The sequence below is a fragment of the Neopsephotus bourkii genome, unplaced genomic scaffold, assembly GCF_033783945.1.
Source record: "Neopsephotus bourkii isolate Nb327-2 ecotype Australia unplaced genomic scaffold, CSIRO-AGI_Nbou_v1 NB_1031, whole genome shotgun sequence".
Classification (NCBI taxonomy): Eukaryota; Metazoa; Chordata; class Aves; order Psittaciformes; family Psittacidae; genus Neopsephotus; species Neopsephotus bourkii.
Genome location: NW_026901520.1, coordinates 125822 through 145422, shown reverse-complemented (window position 1 = coordinate 145422; position 19601 = coordinate 125822). Strand labels below are relative to the sequence as shown.

General features: G+C 42.8%; 1 protein-coding gene across 1 annotated transcript in view; it reads right to left on the bottom strand.

Moving 5' to 3' along the window:
* Positions 1-19601, bottom strand: part of CTNNA1 (catenin alpha 1) — a 104920-nt gene that overhangs the window by 73506 nt on the left and 11813 nt on the right. The window contains exons 5-6 of the mRNA XM_061360572.1: positions 18992-19258; positions 15802-16005 (exon numbers count right to left, since the gene is read on the bottom strand). Of these exons, the coding sequence (XP_061216556.1) occupies positions 15802-16005; positions 18992-19258 (471 nt within the window). The remainder of the gene's footprint in view (positions 1-15801; positions 16006-18991; positions 19259-19601) is intronic.

Genomic DNA, 19601 nt, shown 5'->3' with positions numbered 1-19601 from the left:
AAATTAGTAACATATTTGTCTCTTCTTTAATATATATATTAAAAGAAACCTCCAAAAGCTTTAACTTCCTCAGATGAGAGCTGTAATTTGCAGCTTCACTCTGGCAGAGTCTGTTCCCTAACAAAAAAGGAAAATCAGGAGAACACACAAGTTAGTCTTCTTCCAAATTTCATAACATCCTTTAACTTTACTGGCAGCTAACCAAAATCTTCAGGACTGCTCCAAGCTAAAATCCATTCTGAATTCCTGCTACTTGCTCCAGAATTCCCACTCAAGAGCAATGCTGGGAGCACTGGAAAATGCTTGGTCTGGTTAGCAGGCACTGGGGTTGGTTTGTCAGCAGTTCATGTCTTAAGAACAATCAAATCTCAACCATATGAAGTGATGATGAATTTCATCCCCGGCCATGCCAGAACCCAGTTACTAACCTGTATAGCCATGCATCCATTCCCACATCCCTTGTGGAGGCGTAACTCCCAATTTCATTCAAAAATCTCCCCAGGCAACAGTAAGTCCTCTTTTAAGCAATAGTAAAATTAAACCTTTAAAGTTACTATCTAGTGATACCAAGGTATTTTTTTCATCCAAGAAATGAGTGGTATTGGAAGAGCACAAAGCATTTTTTTCCTGTTCTTTTCACCTGTGATGGGAAGGAGGAAGGACAGGATGAAAGATGTCTGTCTGATCTGGAAAATAACAGATTCTCACACATTTTGTACTACTTTTGTACCACTAGCAAATAGCAGAGCTACTAGTGTTCTCTTAAGGCTTATTCTTGTATCTAAAGAGGTTAACAGCATAGGTTTTATGATATAAAGCATACAGGCTCTAAACCTCTGCAACACATTTCCACCACTGAAGCAGAAATAACTATTCATACAGATAACTAACGGTAGGAAAGCATCAGGGTGCCAAGAAAATCATCCTGCAACAAAACGCACCTTTGCCTTCAGAGCTCAAAAGAAAACCAAAATTGGCAAACATAGGCTAATGAGTTTTCACTGAACTGATTTTTCCTAGTTTCCACTAAATCATGATGCTGGAGCAAAGTTAGGACTCTACGATCCAAACCTGGTGCCAGCATTAACAAAGCAAGCATACCTGAAACCATTCGTAAGATGCAAGAGGTTTATGTTTCTTGGTATCTTGAACATGTTTTCATGTTGAGCTCTAAGAGCCAGGTCAAAGGGCTCTACCTTGCACTTGGTTAAGTCTGCCATCCTTCAGGCAGCACTCTTCCTCCTGAGAGACTCCATTGAGATGGCAGTTCATGCCTAATCAACAGATGTCAGGCAGAGTGTTTAGGCTCTATTTTTCACAAGGAGGTGAATGTGCCAGTGTGACTGCTGGTTTCAGAAGTTCATTGTCGTTGTCTCTGCTGCGCTCTGGGGAGACCCCCCCCCTTGCAGTCCTGATCCAGCTCTGGGGCAGCAGCACAGGAGGCACGTGGAGCTGCTGGAACAAGACCAGAGGAGGCCATGGGGATGCTGCAAGGGCTGGAGCAGCTCTGCTCTGGAGCCAGGTTGAGAGAGCTGGGCTGGGTCAGACTGGAGAAGAGAAGGCTCCTGAAGGGGAGACCTTAGAGCAGCTCCAGTGCCTAAAGGGGCTGCAGGAAACCTGGAGAGGGGCTTGGGACAAGGGCCTGTAGGGACAGGCCAAGGGGAATGGCTTGAACCTGCCAGAGGGGAGACTGAGCTGAGCTCTTAGGCAGAAGCTCTTCCCTGTGAGGGTGCTGAGGCGCTGGCACAGGGTGCCCAGAGAAGCTGTGGCTGCCCCATCCCTGGCAGTGTTCAAGGCCAGGTTGGACACAGGCGCTTGGAGCAAGCTGCTCTAGTGGAAGGGGTCCCTGCCTCTGGCAGGGGTAGGAACTGGATGAGCTTTAAGTTCCCTTCCAACAGAAACCAGCCTGGAATTCTATGAGACAGCACCATGTTGCAACAAAGAGCCTCCACAGTCTCACCTTGTGGGTCTATGCAGATCCTAGAGATGTATCTGAATTGCTGATAAAAGCAATTAAACCTACAGCATTTCTTCAGGCAGCATGCAGGTGAAAGTGATGTTGGATCACCCACCATCACTGTGCAACCAGGTGAGGCCTGACCCAGGCTGCTCATGAATGACACCCAAGGAGCTCAAGAAGGGCAGCACAATATTTTATCAATACTTACAGCAGTTTCCTCACAAGGGATTTTGAAGAATGATGACTAGTTAAGCTTGGCTACAGGTCAATTCATCTCACTTGGGTAGATAGGAACAGCAGGATGGATGGGGAAATGTCTCAGAATACCAAATCAGAGGGACAAAATGCTTCTGCAGGAGTCACTAGGGAGCTGCTGAGGCCACTGAGTGATCTGTGAAAGTGGATTCTTTATTCTGATGTTTATTAGTAACCTTATGGAAAGAATATCTCAAGTTTTTCCTCTGCAAATTCCATGAACTCATAGATACATGCAGGAATGTGAGAAGCAGGCTTATATTTACACCTGCAGTCATTCTAAGAGCCTTGAAATGTTTTAGGTTTTATTATATTTTACATGCATGTGAAAGGCTTTAGAAATAGAACAACTAAAATTGGAACAACACAGACCCCTGCAAAACTCAAATTAAAAAGAGTGAGCAAAGACAGCATATGCCCTTTCCAAGAGGAAGAGAATGCATTATAAATCTGGGAATAAAGCCACCTAACTCCTGGCAAGACAGCTCAGAGGAACAGATAATAAAACAATCCTACCAATACAAGTCATAAGGCATTCAAAGCTAGAATTAATGTATCCTTTACTCATTATTAGACACATAAATAGCTTTAGTTTGTGACAGATTTAAGTATTTCCTGTATGAAGGGATTCAGCTGTCTTAACCAGCAATACAGTAACACAAAAACTAGGTACAAGCTGCCTCTGACAGGAAGCAAAAGGCATTAAAAACTGCAAACAGCCTCAAGCGCTGAATGTCAAGGGCCCAGCTACCGAACACCTCTAGCCTCACCAGCACCAAAAAACCCAAGTACCTCATCTCCACACATCCCAGTAACTTCACTTGCCTCCAAGGAGGACAAAATTGCTTGAAACAAGAACATCCTTGCAAGGTTGACACCACTGGCTGCAGTTAGAGAAAGGCAGCAACCTTATTCACATCACTGCCATTTACCTAAAGTACCTCACTGATGAACTGTGCAGGATTAAAAAGGCACAAGAAACATGGCATGCACAATGTCACTCTTTACAGAGACATTATCAAGCCTTTATTTACTAAGTTAACTCATCTCCAGTCACTCGTGCAGATAATGAGGATGCAAGAGTGGCTGGAAGTGTATCCGGAATTCCAGCACCAGCCTGACACATACAAAGTGGCTGCCCTTCTTCAAAAGGAAAGGGATGTCAAAGGAAATAAACCATTTAGGAGCAGTCAGCACATCTGAGGTGGAGGGGATGGCAGCAACACCTATGGTAAGGGTTAGAAAAGGAAAGTAAATAAAAGCAGAGAGCTATAGGATGCAAAGGTATTTCACATTTTTATTGTATCAGCACCAACATGTAAAGAAACCATTAGAGAGATGACTTAAACTAGCCTTAGATAGATGATGAAGCAGCAGCTATTCAAAACAAACAATGTACAGAACTGTACAATCTGGCACAGAAAGTAAGGAAATGGAATGTACCTAAGCTGACAGTGATCTGAAAAACCTAGCTGGTTAAATTCAGTTTTACATCAAGAAATAAGCTTTAACTGAATATACACTTGACTGCAGTCTGGTTCCAAAAACACCCTTCCCTTTAAACAGGCAGTGCTCCAGAAGTGGTAATATAACCAAAGTCATAGAACACCTTCACAAAATGCATAAAATGATCAGTGTACTGGAAATGACACCAGGAGCACTCCCAGGGGACACAAGTTCCCTATGTACTTGATGCAGCCCTGCTCTTTCAAAACCATTTCCTAAACACCAGCTGAGAGTACCCAGGATTTTAGTGTCGGGTGTGAGTGTGAGGAGTGGGGATGTTTCCCCAGCACTACAAAGTGATAGAGCATAAAGATTTAGAGGCAGTTTGAAGATTTCAGCACCTGTCACCAACAGCCACTCTTACATTCTCTGTGAGTAAGCCCTCATGACAGCATACGGGGGAGTATCAGGGCATGAAGATTTGCTGCTTAATCACTACCTTTTTCCTCTAGACACATATTCCTCATAGATCTCCTCGTTCATTTTGGTCACACTCCCCCACATTGGAGTCCCACAGCATCTCCATGGACAGCAGCAGTCACGTATGACCACAGAAGTAGGGATGAGCAAGAGGCCACAATGCCCCAGCAAGCCCAGGCACCAGTCTCACCTGCAGCTACAGGAGAGACAAGCCTGCTTCAAACCAACTCTCACAATGCAAGAGCATAGATTTTAAGTTAACGAAGCCTTCCTCAATTCAAAGATCCCTCAGGAAGAAACACAACCATGTTGTATGCCATTAACTCCAAAGGGGTCAACTGCTCAGGGATAAGGCAGAAGGGCTTTCAACTTTTTTCTTCTTTAAACACTTCAGTTATTTCTGCATTATCTACTCATTTCTTTGGCTTTAGTCAAGCCCAGTGACCTCCAGAATTGGGATTCTTTTGACGCCTGGAAACATGCCCAAAAACTCATTCTGCCTCTAAGGAAATTCACCATTTGGCATTTAAGGGGAACTGTATCAAATGATATAGCTGCAGTCCTATTTTGTACTTGACATCAGAGCTTTCATGTCACCTTCTCCCCCTCAAATGACTCAATAATTAAGACAGTCCTCAAAGGAGAGGTTCAAAGGCATGAGAGGGAAGGGTAGGCAAAGCTGCACCTTACACAAGCTTTTTCCTCACAGTCCATGAAGCTGACTGGTGAGGAGGAAAAGATGCACTTATGAACCCTTTGTAAAAAGGGAAGACAGATTGAGAGGACACATTAGGCAGAAGCTCTTCCCTGTGAGGGTGCTGAGGCGCTGGCACAGGGTGCCCAGAGAAGCTGTGGCTGCCCCATCCCTGGCAGTGTTCAAGGCCAGGTTGGATACAGGGGCTTGGAGCATCCTGCTCCAGTGGAAGGTGTCCCTGCCCGTGGCAGGTGGTTAGAATTGGATGAGTTTTAAGGCACCTTCCAACCTAACCCATTCCATGATTCTATAAAAGACAAGCTAGAAGGAAAATCTGGTGCAGGCACGAGAAGCAGAAGGGCCTCAGTGGCCCCACCACAGGCACACACCCACTGCCTCAACACCTCAGCCCAGCAGAGCTGCTACATCCATCAGCCTGCAAGACTAACACGTCTGTGTCAGCAAGAATTGTACCTCATCTCTCACCAGTTACTCTACTGTACAATCCCACATCACCCATGTTTCTTTTGCTCCACAGAAATACCTTTAGTTTTCAAAGCCTTTTCAGGTTTTTTTTCCCCAAAGAGCTCCCAGGCTTCATTTCCCAAATTCTTTCTGCAGGTTTCATAAAGTAACTGATAATGTCAATTCAAGTTATCATATTCACTAAGCCACAGATGACAGCACCCCAGGCGTACAGAAGAGATTCTAAGCTAAGAAGCAATTTTTTTCTGGCCACATATGGCAGCACCCAACAAATGGCAAAACCCTTTCCTTCTGACAGTCAGAGGTTAACATACAGGCAGGATGAGTCAATAATCCATGAGTGGCTGCACATCACACAACATTTGCGTTCAATCTGAAACACACAGACATTAAAGAAAACTACACTCCATTTATGAAAGGCACAGTTATTTGTGAAAGCAAGCCCAGAACCAGAAGACTTTGCCTTTCTATTGACCACCGCTAATTGTGCAAATGCCCTGGTTTTCCCCTTCTGGCCTGATGACCAAGGAAAACCTTTTATAGTTGGCACTGAAGAACATGCATCTTTTAGCACACCTCTGTGACGAAGCTGTTGGCCTGAAAGCCTATAGATTTGTTGCTGTTATAGTAAAGAAACCACTCAGAGTGCCAATTCAGCAAGTGGATACCATCTCCTAACTCCTGAAGTCAGTGTTTTCAAACAGCTTTGAGCAGAAGATTTTAACCCTAATAGTATGTAAGTTGTCCCTGCTCTTTTTCCTCTAACTCCTGTCCCTCCCGCTGAAGGGACATGTCCCTGTGCAGACCAGAAGGAAGCCAACATTTTCTCCTCTATTTCAACAGCTTTCCAAGATACAGCTTGACCCTCATCCTTTCCTCAGACACAAGGAGGATTAAGTCACTCTTCTGCCTCTATTTACATTCAAGAGGGCTGCCACTACTTGGATAAGCCACAAATGCTAATTATTCTGTATTGATTCAGTTGACTTTCTGGGACAAAGTAGCTCTAAAGCTCCAGGACACATCATGAGCATTACAGAACGTCAGCTTTCTTATAAAGGATAAAACAGGTTAAGCAAAGAGCACAGTCCAGATATCAAACAAATACCTAGAATAGAAATGCTGGGTGCTATAAGACCTCTATTGCTTGCATCAGGATCTATAAAAAAAAGTAAAGAGATATTGGAAAGCAATATAACAGTACAACCGGTTTTGCCTATCACCGGAGGACTGAAGAGGATGTAAGTGGTACCAGACGGTAAGGGGGACATGTGCGTGCATGGACAGCAACTGTCCTCATTCTCTCATTTCATTATCTACAGAATCCCATCTTGCAGAAAGATAGGAATTTAATCCAGAGTTTGTATTAGGTCAAGGTTTAATAAAAACAGGGAAGTCCAGGACTTGAAAGTATTTTGTTATAATGCAAAAACTGCAGCATTCCAACTTTGTAATAATTCCATCTTCCCTTTCCTCTAACAAGATGAAATCAAAAGCCCAGTTGTGTGTGTAATACTTCTGCACACTGAGAGCATGATCCTCCTGGAGGCTAAAAGACTGTTTATGCACAGATCAGTAGTCACTGTGCAAACTTGCATGCTCTGTTCCCTCTATACTCCTCAATTTTGGCTTTAAGAGAGTACTCAAGTACCACCAAATGGTGCTTCATTAGGGGCGACTATAGATTTCATCTTATGTAGGCAGATAAGAGTTCAAATATTTTCCTACAAAACAACAGAATTCAAATTAAGTGACAAAACAGAATTGTAAAGCAGGATCCATGCATAGCATTAGCACATATTTATGTAAAATGGTTTACAGCTCAAAAGTAAAATGCTGCTAAATGACAACTGCTGTACCACAAACAAGTGTGCACACATTATATCAGATCTTCCTTCCACCAATCTTAGTGAAGAAGTAAGAAGAGTCTGGATTTGTAATATTAGAAGATACTTAAGATGTGCTAACACTGGAGATAGACATATGTCTACAAGAAAGGACAAATAGGTATTTCATCAATACCAGCCTAAAGTGGCTGGGGAGGAAAGGAGGCATCGAGCAGGATGAAAGACTTCACTGCCACACAATGTATCTGCAAGACTCAGTCCTCAAGTTTAGAGACAGCATTAGACTTCAATTCTGCTGCACACCTGAATGGAGTAAGCACTGTGAAGGCAGTAACCTCCCTTCCTTTACATATACTAAGAGTCTATAACAGAAATGCTGAAAATTGTAGAAAGACTGCAAGGTTGAGTGCTGCTGTACAAGACAGTTTAGACTAAGCCCCAGCTACTGTCAAATTTATTCAACAGAAGTTATTACTAGCAATTTTGCACCAAACAAGCAGCAAAGGTTGAAGGTAGTGGGTAGAGAAGAGCAGTAATTTAAGATTTCAATAGACTGATGAGCTTGTGCTGGAACTTCAGGTGTGAGCGTTGGGCTTTGCTGGGTTTCTTTAAGTACGCATTAAGGCCATGACACACAACTGGAGGCTCCATCTGCTGCCCTCTCTCCCCTCTGAGGCTGAGCACACTCATGGCAGCAACTGTTGGGATCTCTAAACCAGCAACTCCAGATACACACTGGGATGAGCTCAGAGGAACTGCTGGGATGACAAGGAGCGATGAAGAGCTTTAATCTCCAAAGTTTACAAGGCAGATAAAGCCTTGCTTGAGCTGGCTTCTGTTTATTTCCATAGGTCCTTGTATTACTACCTAAGAAATAAAAGTTCTCAGCATGTCTTCTGAAAACATACCCCCTGCTAAGTCCAAAAAGTTGTTGGGTAAGAAATGTGGAAGCTCTTTCCTTGTGGCTCAAAAATGCCCAGCTGATGCAGTGTGAAATTCCCATCATCTTCAGGAGGCTTCACTCCACGTAAGATGAATTATTTATTCTGTCAGCCTGTAAGCATTAAACTTTAAAACTGTATCACTTCAGAAATATTTTGTTTTTCAAAAGCAGCATCTTTGTCAAACTGATAATGTCTATGGAAATTAGTGCCCAGCATAGCTGTCTTCACTGCACAGCAAAGTCCAGGACAGGAAAATCTAGCCAGGCTTTCAAACCACGTCCATCACATCAGCATTCAAGCATCTTAAACTGACAAAAACAATATTAAAAAAGAAAGTGTAGATTATCTCAAGGAGGAATTTTTACCAGCATCTTTATCACAAATAGGGATCAGTCTGTCATTAATTCCCACATATTTCCACAGAAAGAGTTGCTTTCATTAAAAGGGCTATGCAAGAGCCCCTTCAAATAGATAGCTACTTGTCGTAAATAAGTTTTAGAGTTATGTGAAGGTTCACGTGCATTCCTATCCAAGATTGGATTATTGATGAGAATACAAAGTTGTGGATCAACATTATTAGTAGACACATACACAAGGAAGACATCTCCATTCTGTAAAACACAAGTGTGTCAGGAGTAGAAATACCCTTCACTGGTAGTTCTGAAAACAGAATTGTTTCTCCGAAAAGATACTGAATAGGTAAGTTAGGCACTTTCCTAGACACTCATTTTCAGGTATCAGAGATGCTCAAAGACGTTGAGGGAAGAAAAGCAATAAAGTGCAAAATTAATACAGAGGAAACAGTACTTCTCTGAAGCAGTACATTTGCATAAGCACACTGAACAGAAACAGAGGGCAAAATCAAGTATATAGCAAGTTATGAGACCACCAAGTTTATACCAGAAGTGTTGAGACCTACTTCAGCTATCCCAAGAGCAAAACCGCACTGCCCAGCACATAAGAGCTCCTACTAGGCAGTGTAGTGCAGCAGCCTGGTGTTCAGCCACCTCACCTTCAACTGTGCTATACTACTGCAAATTAGATTAAAGTCTAACATTACAAGAAATACAACCATCACCCCTAAACAGACCCAGCCCTGATACTCAACCACTCAAGGCCAAGCAGAAGATAGAAACAGGAAAAAAGAAAGGAAATCAGCTGAAGTAATGTGTGCCTGGAACGCCTGCTCTGAAATCAGCCCCTAGTGGGTTTTCTCCATTTGCTGCCAAGCACCTCTAATGCAATCCAGACAGTCAAGGACACAGTCAGAATGTTAATATGAAAGCATTAAAATTCCCATTGAAATAGGACCTGTCAAGCTACTTTATGTAACATGATTTATCGTTTCCAAATGTAGTAACAAGGGATTTTATTGTACAAGAACATGTGGTACACAATGGGGCTCTGCATCCGCATTCCCCACAAGCCAAACTAGAATTTGTGACCAAGTTTATGCTAGTACATGTCTGAGTTACTGGTGTGTGCATGAAAGGGCAGCTGTATGCATTAGAAATTGATGGGGGACAGAAGAGACTTAAAATGAGAACTCTCTGCTCATCTCTGTGCATGGACACCTCTAATCACTGCTGTGAGTAGCTCTGGAACAGTGCTTATGGAGAGTAGCCCAACTGTCCCCATCCCTCAGGGCACCTGCATCAAGTAATAAAAAATGGGCTGTCAAAAGCTTAAAGAAGTTTTTACTTCCAGTCTTGCATGTCAGTGGGATAAATGATGCCTTCTGTAAGTTCAATGCAGTCAGAGAAGAGCAGAAACATCTGGTTAAGTTCCCACTGGATGGCCTGCACTTCCTAACCTGCAAACCCCAACTCTAGAACCCTGACCTCAAACCCCACTATCTCCTACATTTGCCATATTTAACAAAGCAACTAAAAATGATGCCAAGCTGCCCAAGTTCTGTGTTAATAACACCCATGGAGAGGTACAACACAGAGCACATACCTTGTCATGACTTAAAGTTTGTGGATTTTTGTGTCTGCAGACACATTTTTTTTACCTCGCCATTCTACAGCTTCCCATAAATGCAGAAACATTTCAGCTCTATCAGGCCACTGTTGTTTTTCCATGCACTCGCTTGAAGTAGTTTAACTGCAGTGAAAACTACATACATAAATTTGAGGCAGAGTTGACTAGTTCAGGACAGACAAGCAGACATATTGACAGAAATCATACCTCCTTTCTATGCTGGAAGAGGTACTGCACCAGCTGCCAGTGCAAAGACCGTATCTCCCTTATGAGGAAAGACTGAGGGAGCTGGGTCTCTATAGTTTGAAGAAGAGGAGATTGAGGGGTGACCTTATTAGTGTATATAAATATATATATATTTATAAATATATAAAGGGGGAGTGTCACGAGGATGGAGCCAGGCTCTTCTCAGTGGCAAACAATGATAGGACAAGGGGCAATGGGTACAAACTGGAACACAAGAGGTTCCACTTAAACTTGAGAAGAAACTTCTTCTCAGTGAGGGTGACAGAACACTGGAACAGGCTGCCCAGGGAGGTTGTGGAGTCTCCTTCTCTGGAGACATTCAAAACCCGCCTGGGCACGTTCCTGTGTAACCTTATCTAGGTGTTCCTGCTCTGGCAGGGGGATTGGACTAGATGATCTTTTGAGGTCCCTTCCAATCTCTAACATACTGTGATACTGTGATACTGTGAGTAAACTCGCAGCAATGCCAGAGAAGTACTCTGCTTCAAACTTTATTTGGAGCAAACTGCAACTGGTCGATGTCTACACACAGAAAACTATGGAGTTAGACAGCACAGACTGCTTCTGCTGTATTGTGTTACAGTGCTGCACTCAGGACCCTAGCTCTCTTACTAAGTCCTTTGTCACTGTAGTACTAATCTGGGACATTATTCAAGCAGATGCTTTGCTCTGCCCTCTTCTCCTGCCTAAGTCTGGTATCAATGTACAACTAAACTCAAACATGCTTTGATTTTCTGCCTTTCAATTCAGTTAGTCAAACACATACCAAGAATGCTTGGTGGAAACAGATCTGGACCTTGCCATCCATAAGTTACATTACAGCTATGACTGATGTGGTAAATTTACTGCATTCCAGATCCAAGACCTTGGACTACTCTGCTTCTACAGCACTAGTTAGAATCAATTATGATTTTTTTTTAAGCCTTCCTACTCTTGCTCTGCCATTCAGCACTAGCAGGAAGAATCAAGCTTATTCCAAGTAATGAAAATCAAATGCATACAGACATTTGTGTTTGCTATTTCAATCCAGGAGGGATCTGCAATGCAAGTTTAAAAAGGAAAACTGTTTTCTGTTGGAATCATGAGAAGTGAGCAAAAGCCATAATGAAAACCAGCTCTCCCAGGGTGAAGGGGAAGATGAAGGGAAGAAGCTAAAGAATCAGATGATACAATTAACAGATGAACAGCTGGCATTTTAAGGAATGTGGTTTATAAGCCAAAAGGCTGGGTAATAAAATGGCAGACGAAGTCCGGTGGACATGGTAGTAAATGGTACACAAGAGAAGGACCATCTCACGTAACACTCACAGATAGACTCCTACCACTTAGAAGCTAAATCCTGATGATACCTGTTTCAAGATACCACCTCAGTGCTCAGCAGCTATCAGAGAGCAAACCAAGCGTTAGGCATCCTTAACGCAGGACTGAAGAACAAAACCAGAAGATACCAAGACACTGTGTGAATCCTGAATGGCAGATGCAGATTTGGTACCCAGATTTCCAAGGGAATCTGAAGATCCAGACAAGGGGAGGAGGAGATCACAGAATGTACCTACACCAGCATTTTGGCTTGAATTAGAAGCACACTGTTAAAATCCACATCCCAGTCACTGCTACCACATGCAGTGTGATTCCCATCTCAGAACCTTCTTGGGCCACATAAGCTAGATTCTTAATGTATTCTAAACAAGGAGACAGCTGCTACCATAGCAGATACTAACTAGCACCCAGTTCACAAGACTAGGCTAAAATCAATGACGCAAACTTTTGTGTAACACAGATAAGTATAGGCATTGAGTCCTAACTCACTGCACAAATCCCATCCTCACTTGCCATGCTGTTTGATAATGAGGGAACAACCAAAGCTGAGGAGGTGATGAGTATCTTGTCTACAGCAAGGACCTAATAAAACTAGGATACTTCATTCTGTAGAAGAAAGGCTCTCCATGATACGGCTCTGAAGCAATGTCAGCGGTATACAAAAGAGCAGGAGTAACTGCTCAGGGTCTCTTCCTAGGTTAAGTGGAGGAAACATCTAATCATAGAATGGTCTGGGTTGGAAAGAACCTTAAGATTACCTAGTTCCAACCCCCTGCCATGGGCAGGGATGCTTCTCACTAGAACATGTCACCCAAGGCTCTGTCCAACCTGGCTTTGAACATATCTAACAGTACAGGCAGAATGCTGCTCTGCTTCCGAACAAAAGACGTTTCTTCACCTAGTACCTGTTTAGGAAGGAGAACTCCTAGCTAATGAACATTATGGATGCTGTAGGTTTATAATGGTTTAGAAAGAAACTACAGACTCATTGGTGTAAAGCACAACAAGAGCCGTTAGGTGCAGTCAGGAGTGCTAGCTCTGGAAGTACCTGAAGCACAGACTGCTAGAGCTTGGGGTATACTCTAGCTAAGTAAAACTACAGACTTCCCTTGTTACTGTCCTATTGTAGGATCCACTACTGACTACTATCAAGACACAACACTGCCACTAATGTACAAAATTTGGCCTGACCAAGCTGGACTACTCTTGACAATGGCAAGACGGGTGTGCTAAGTGGGAGGGGAAATAAAATGCACTCCAGCCTTAAAAAAGGGGAACCAAGTGCCATAACAAACTACTGAGCAAGCAAAGCTTGTCCTTCTTTCAGGGGGATAATTACAGGCTTCATCCCCAAGTGTCCTGGTTTCAGCAGGGATAGAGTTAATTTTCTCCCTAGTAACAGTGCTGTGGCTTGGCTTTAGCCTGGGAACAATGCTGATAACACACCAATGGTTTAGTTATTGTTCAGCAGTACTTACCCTGATCAAGGACTTTTCAATCTCATGCTTTGCCAGTGAGGAGGGGCATGGGAAGCCAGGAGGAAGCAGAGACAGGACACCTGACCCAAACTAGCCAAAGAGGTATTCCATACCACAGCACATCATGTCCAGTATAGAACCTGGGGGGAGTCGGCCAGGAGGGGACGACTGCTGCTCATTCTTAATGACATCACACCAATAGGGGTCAAGGGATCCTAAAATTCACTTGATTACTGAAAACTGTTATTCAGATAGGAACTGCTGCTACACATGGTAACCTGCAGACTCACAGGCCCTTGGGGACAGGCCCAAAGAGCCAGTTGAACTATGGCTCCAAACCACTCAACCTTGAGTACAAACTATCCAGGAAACAGCCTCTTTATTGCCAGAGATCTGAGAGAAAACTCAAAAGCCAGAGGAAGTCACTAAAACAGAAGGCATTTAAAACTAAAAGGAAATCTGCCTCAAGACATTCCTGTGCTTCAACCAGCATATTCCTCACTCGGTGTTCTCTCTGAATTTTTACACTTGGCCAATAAATACCTCTCATTCTAGCACTTGGAGAGGATTTATGATGCACTGCAAGTGCTGTGCAATTAAAAGATTTAATGCCTGATTCATTTCCTTCTTCAAAGGGAGACTGGAGAAAAGCAGAGCAGGAGATGGCTGGTTATCGTATAGCTGTGGGTATATCATACATATACATGATGTGACATTTCCTCTACCACTACTGTAAACGAGCACATCCCCACTCTTCCTGCAGTTGTATCAAACCTATTTCACTGTGTGGATTCCCAACTATTAGTCATTCTTCAGCTTAATCGTTGAGGGGGTTACAGTATGGATTTTTACACACCATCCCACTTTTCCACCATAATTTATCAATTGCTTTTTCCACTCCATTTCACTGAATTTCTAATCTCATTTCCCCAACTACACTGTCTACAATCATAACATAGCAGTGACTTTAAAAAATTCAGCATGCTCCACTAATTTCACAATGTGTTAAAAGAGATAACAGAGGGAACACATTCTTTCCATCTCAGTGTGATTACTTCCACTTGCCTATCAGAGACAACGGTACACAGTTGAGGAGGAGGATAGGAATTTCTGCAGTAAGAAGTCAACACTTTGCAGTTTTACACAGGTATTAACTAACCTGCAATGAGAGAAACGCCACCAACTCCTACGTGCAAGACCAAGCATTTACCTCTTCCACATTTTTAATTAGCATGTGGTGGATGTTTTGCTCTGAATCATGCAGACAGGGCTGCATCCAATCCAGCAGCACATTTGTTTGAGGGATTATTACAGATGCATCATATACTAATAAAACACCCTGCTCTGAAAGGAATTTTAAACGGCACAATGTCACGCTTCCAAGCTGCAGTCTTAAGTTCTATATAATGTCAATGCTGAGCACAAGCTACTTTCACAAGCAATTAAGACAGACTACATGAAGTACCTAACTCAGCCCGCAGGCTATATAAGACTTGGCTTTCAGCTTTGTTCAATTACTTTGCCCTTGTCTTTGGTAAACAGAAATCCTTGTTTTACTTCCTCTCTACCACACATGGCATCTGTTCTCCAAACTGTACCACCCCAGTCTGCACACAGCAGCCCTCAGATCTGTTTTACTCTACGCTAGTTTTCATCAAAAGAGTTGAAGATAAGCTGCACAACACAGCAATGTTCTTCAATAAATTCTACTGTCTAAACCAGGTATCTCTGAGGTAAGTTTCACTTCACACATGCTCAAAAGCATAAAGAAGACTTCGCCTCATGCCATTAACATTTCTTCAGCCAATTTTACTTGCTACAGTGCTACAAGTCACGTAGTTCACTGAAGTTGCTCCTATTTCTGCAACTTCATTTCTGAAGTCAAATACTATTATAGTATAGACATAGTCTAAATCTTATGATACCCCAACCTCACCTCTCACACAGCAAGAGCTGTTCAGATTAAAACCCACCAGGATGTGAACAAACAGGGCATCGGGAAGAGGAATGTCCAGTATTATATCATGATGCCCTCAAATGCAGAAGTTCATCTGTGTGACATAACACTTACTCCAACCATAGAAACATTATCAGGTTTCAAACACTGCGTGCACATAAAATGCCTGAACGCTGGAAAATAACTGCTCAGTCCAATATTTGTACCAAACTGTTCTCAGGAACTCTTGCTAAATATTTAACATCATACATCACCTCTACTGAAACTGAGTATCAACAGTAATTAACTTGATTCTGAGAATCTATGCCTTTAGCTAAAAAGATGAGGCAATTCAACTTCCCAAGCTTCAGCAGAAATGAAGTGCCACTTCCACATGCCAAGTCACCTTATGCAAACTGAGACGGAAAAACAGACTAATTCTACTGAATTTCTATACAAACCAATATTAACAGTCGTAAAATAAAAACAGTGCCAAAGGGCTAACACTGCATACTGCTAATAGTTGCTTGGAAGACTAGAGATCCATTTGAAGATAAAGGTCATTGATGATTTAAGTATGCCTGAACCTAGGTCTTGATAAACCTTTCAAAGACTACTGCTCAAATTCTGTTTGGGAACAGAACAAACAAGCTTTGAGCCACACAGCTCTGATTCCATGTTTTAAAGAAGTGCACAAACTAGACAAACAGACCAGGAGATACTCACATTCCCCATGTATTCTGAAAGCAGATCCTGCAAGGCCTGTCGCACTGCATTACACTCGGCAACTATACGTTCCCGTCGGTCATCACGTGTGCAGGATGAATCAGCCATCAGGGCTGCTCCGCTAATGATGCTCTCCAGGCGCTCTTCCAGGGAAGGCCTAAAACGTTCTTCACTGAAGGTCGATGGATCCACAATAATTTGTTTCTAGGAAAATCAAGAAATATAAGAATTGGTAACCAGACCAAGCAGGAAGTTACAAACAACATTTACAGCCCATCAGGCTTTAAAGGCAAAAACCACACAATTTTGGCATTGAGGATGATTTTCATGAGTAGTTTTGTAGAATGATTAAAAGGTTCCCCAGCAGATTACACTGCTAGTCATTTCTTGTGCTGCTTTGACAGCTGAACAAAACTTGGCCACAGGAAGCCTCGTTACATGAATGGCAAAATCAAATGTGCCAGCACAAATAAGGTTCAAAGTACAGAACTCTTCTTAACTGTATGTCAGTGCAGACATGCCTTCACTAGTTAGGTTGTCAGATGTAACTGTCCAATCATGAACATAAACCCAAGGAAAATAAACATCCAAAATCAGCCCTACATACTGTGCTCTGCTGTCCTAGTTGATCAAGTTTTTAACCTCTTCAGGTAAATACAACAGTGTTCTCAAACATTTTCAAAGTGAAATATCAACATGAATGTTTCAAACAGCACAGAAATCAATTTCCTCATGGCAGAAAACTATCACAGGTTTATCTTGACAGTATTAGCAAGCATGGCTCATACTGAGAGACTTAAGGCTGGAACAGCAGTACTGAAATAATCTGCTTTCAAGGTGCACATACCACCACGCATGGAAGCTCACCAGGAAGCAGCAGTGTGACATTTATCACCTTGTGAGGACTTGCACAAGGTTCATTTCAACAGGTTTGCAACTTAAGGAAAAATTACTTGGCCATTTCAAGCTTCGAGTTCTTTTCTGCTGCAAGGGTGGGAAGGGGAGGATGTTGCTAATTCTTTATAAAAGAAGCCCCAAAGGTTTTCTTCATAGAATCCTAGACTGGTTTGGGTTGTCTCCCTTTAGGCACTGGAGCTGCTCTAAGGTCTCCCCTTCAGGAGCCTTCTCTTCTCCAGGCTGTCCCAGCCCAGCTCTCTCAGCCTGGCTCCAGAGCAGAGCTGCTCCAGCCCTCACAGCAGCTCCATGGCCTCCTCTGGACTCGCTCCAACAGCTCCACATCCTTGTTGTGCTGTCGCCCCAGAGCTGGATCAGGACTGCAGGGGGGGTCTCCCCAGAGCACAGTAGGAGGAAGAATCAGTTTTTTTAATATGGGATTTTCACAACCAGTTTGTATGCCAGCAAGACTTCAACAGCAACATCACAACAACTGCTTCTTTCACCAGCCAGCCCATTTCGTCTCCCTTCAACGTTAACCATGTAGCCTTTGCAGAAGAATTAGAACATGGCATGTGTTCTCCAACACAGTCCCCACTCTTCCTGAAACTTTTAGCTATGCTCTCCAGAACTGTGCTATAAAAGACAGAGATGACGATTATCTTCTAGTAGCCATTTAATATTTTACCATCACAGTACAAACACTGGAGTTCCTGGAGACATGTGCATGCAAAGCCTCTTATTACCAGAGTGCAACAATACTCAGAAGTTAGCAGGAAATTAAGCACAGGGATAGTGTCTGCCAAGAACCTGAACACATTTGTTTTGTCAATCTCATATTTCACAGAGTGATATATGGCCATATAGAAGAAAGCACATTAAATAGTTTGAGGTAGATGAGATAATCCATGAACCTTGTAATAGTTTTCCAGTGCCTAAAGGGGCTGACAAAAAAAGCTGGAGAGGGGCTTAGGACAAGGGCTTGTAGGGACAGGCCAAGGGGAATGGCTTGAACCTGCCAGAGGGGAGACTGAGCTGAGCTCTTAGGCAGAAGCTCTTCCCTGTGAGGGTGCTGAGGCGCTGGCACAGGGTGCCCAGAGAAGCTGTGGCTGCCCCATCCCTGGCAGTGTTCAAGGCCAGGTTGGACACAGGGGCTTGGAGCAAGCTGCTCTAGTGGAAGGTGTCCCTGCCCGTGGCAGGGGTTGGAACTGGAGAGGCTTTAAAGGTCCTTTCACACCCAGACCATTCTGTGATTCTATGATTCAATTCTATGTAATGAAGTCAGTCCTTAAAACTGTTGCTATTACAGGACCTACATTCCCCTCCCACAGATACTGCCCTAGCCTTTGATTCCTAGGTGCTAACCTGAGGCATGCTCTTTAAGGCTTATGTAGCTGAACATACAACTGCTGGAATTCAAGAAAAGCAGAATTAAAACTGAAATTATAATCACAAAGATCAAGACAACCCTGACATCCCCTGTTACCCAAGAGATCACATAGAACAGGGAGAACTCAAATAGTACTTTGTCCTAGTAAAAGAAATACGGCAGAGGAAATAACAGAGGGCAGGAACAGAAGTGGTAGGAGCAAAAAGGTGATCCATATCTGGCAAAAGCCAAAAGTATTAAACACCTTTTGAGTGATGGCTTTGCAATATCAAATAAAGTTTTAGAGGCAAGTTACTGCCAAGGTGTTTGAAATTCAGAGGCTGAATCAGTGGCAGACACAGAACACTGGCTTCAAAAGGAAAGCGTTCTCAGTAAAAATGCATGGCTATCCTCAGTAACTCACGGAAGGCAAGATAAAGAACATGACAGATCAGTACAACACATCACTGAAATGACTCCATTCCCAACCATATTAAACTTCCCACTTCATGTTCTTCTCAATAGGTAGCTTGGGAAGTTTCAAATACATTATTCACCTTTAATAAATCACTTCTGTCACGCACAAGAATATATTACATAAATATATTATGAAATAATCAATTTCAAATAAACTAAGGGCTTACATCTAATGCAGCAGTAGGCTAACTGCTGCTTCAGAGTTAGTTTAACTTGACAGCCTTCAATCACTAAGAACCACATATATAACTTCCTATATTCCATCAATCCTAGTTTGGAAAAAGGCTTTTGAAAAAATAAGAGCCTACTTTACCTGAGACTTGCTGGAGTTCAGTAGAAAATGATTTCTCAGGCAATAGAAATAAAAGGAAGCTGTTGCTAGTAAATCAGGTGAATGAAGAGATGGAGTTACTTCTTTTTTTTTTACATCATAAAGGGTTTAAAACTTACATCAAAGTTGTTGAGAGCATAAGCCAGCTCTCCACCTCCACCCTGCTGCTGGGCAGCATCATCTGATGCAGTGGCTTGGGCTGCATTGGAGATGCCCGTGACGGCCTGCTGAAGTTGTTTGTAGATCAAGTCCCTGTTAGCTTTGTAAGCAGCTACATCTGGGTGCTGCAGACAGGCCTGGGATGCTGTGTAAAGAATGGGAACGTTCTTCTGCAGGATTCCTCTGGCTGCTGCCATCTGATCACGGTGACCCACATCTTTCAATTCCTATCAGAAAAATTATAGGGAAAAAAAAAAAAAGCATGAGAACATTCACATTTAACATCCATACACTGTCTCCCCACATCTTCAAAAGACAGGCAGGTTCTTTGCTTAGTACCCTCAAATCTAACTACCTTCTGACTGAGTATCTCTATTCTTAAGGCCGCAGCTATAGTTTCATAAAAACAAAACCTAAAGTGGGCCCTTCCCAACTCCACAATTCAAAATCTGAGGTTGGATTTTTGCTCCTTTACACCTCTGAGGACCAGCATTTTGAAAGCTGGTAACACCTGTAAAGCAGGATACAAGTTGCAAGCCCATGTTTTCTCCCCACTTCTTCCAGTTTGCA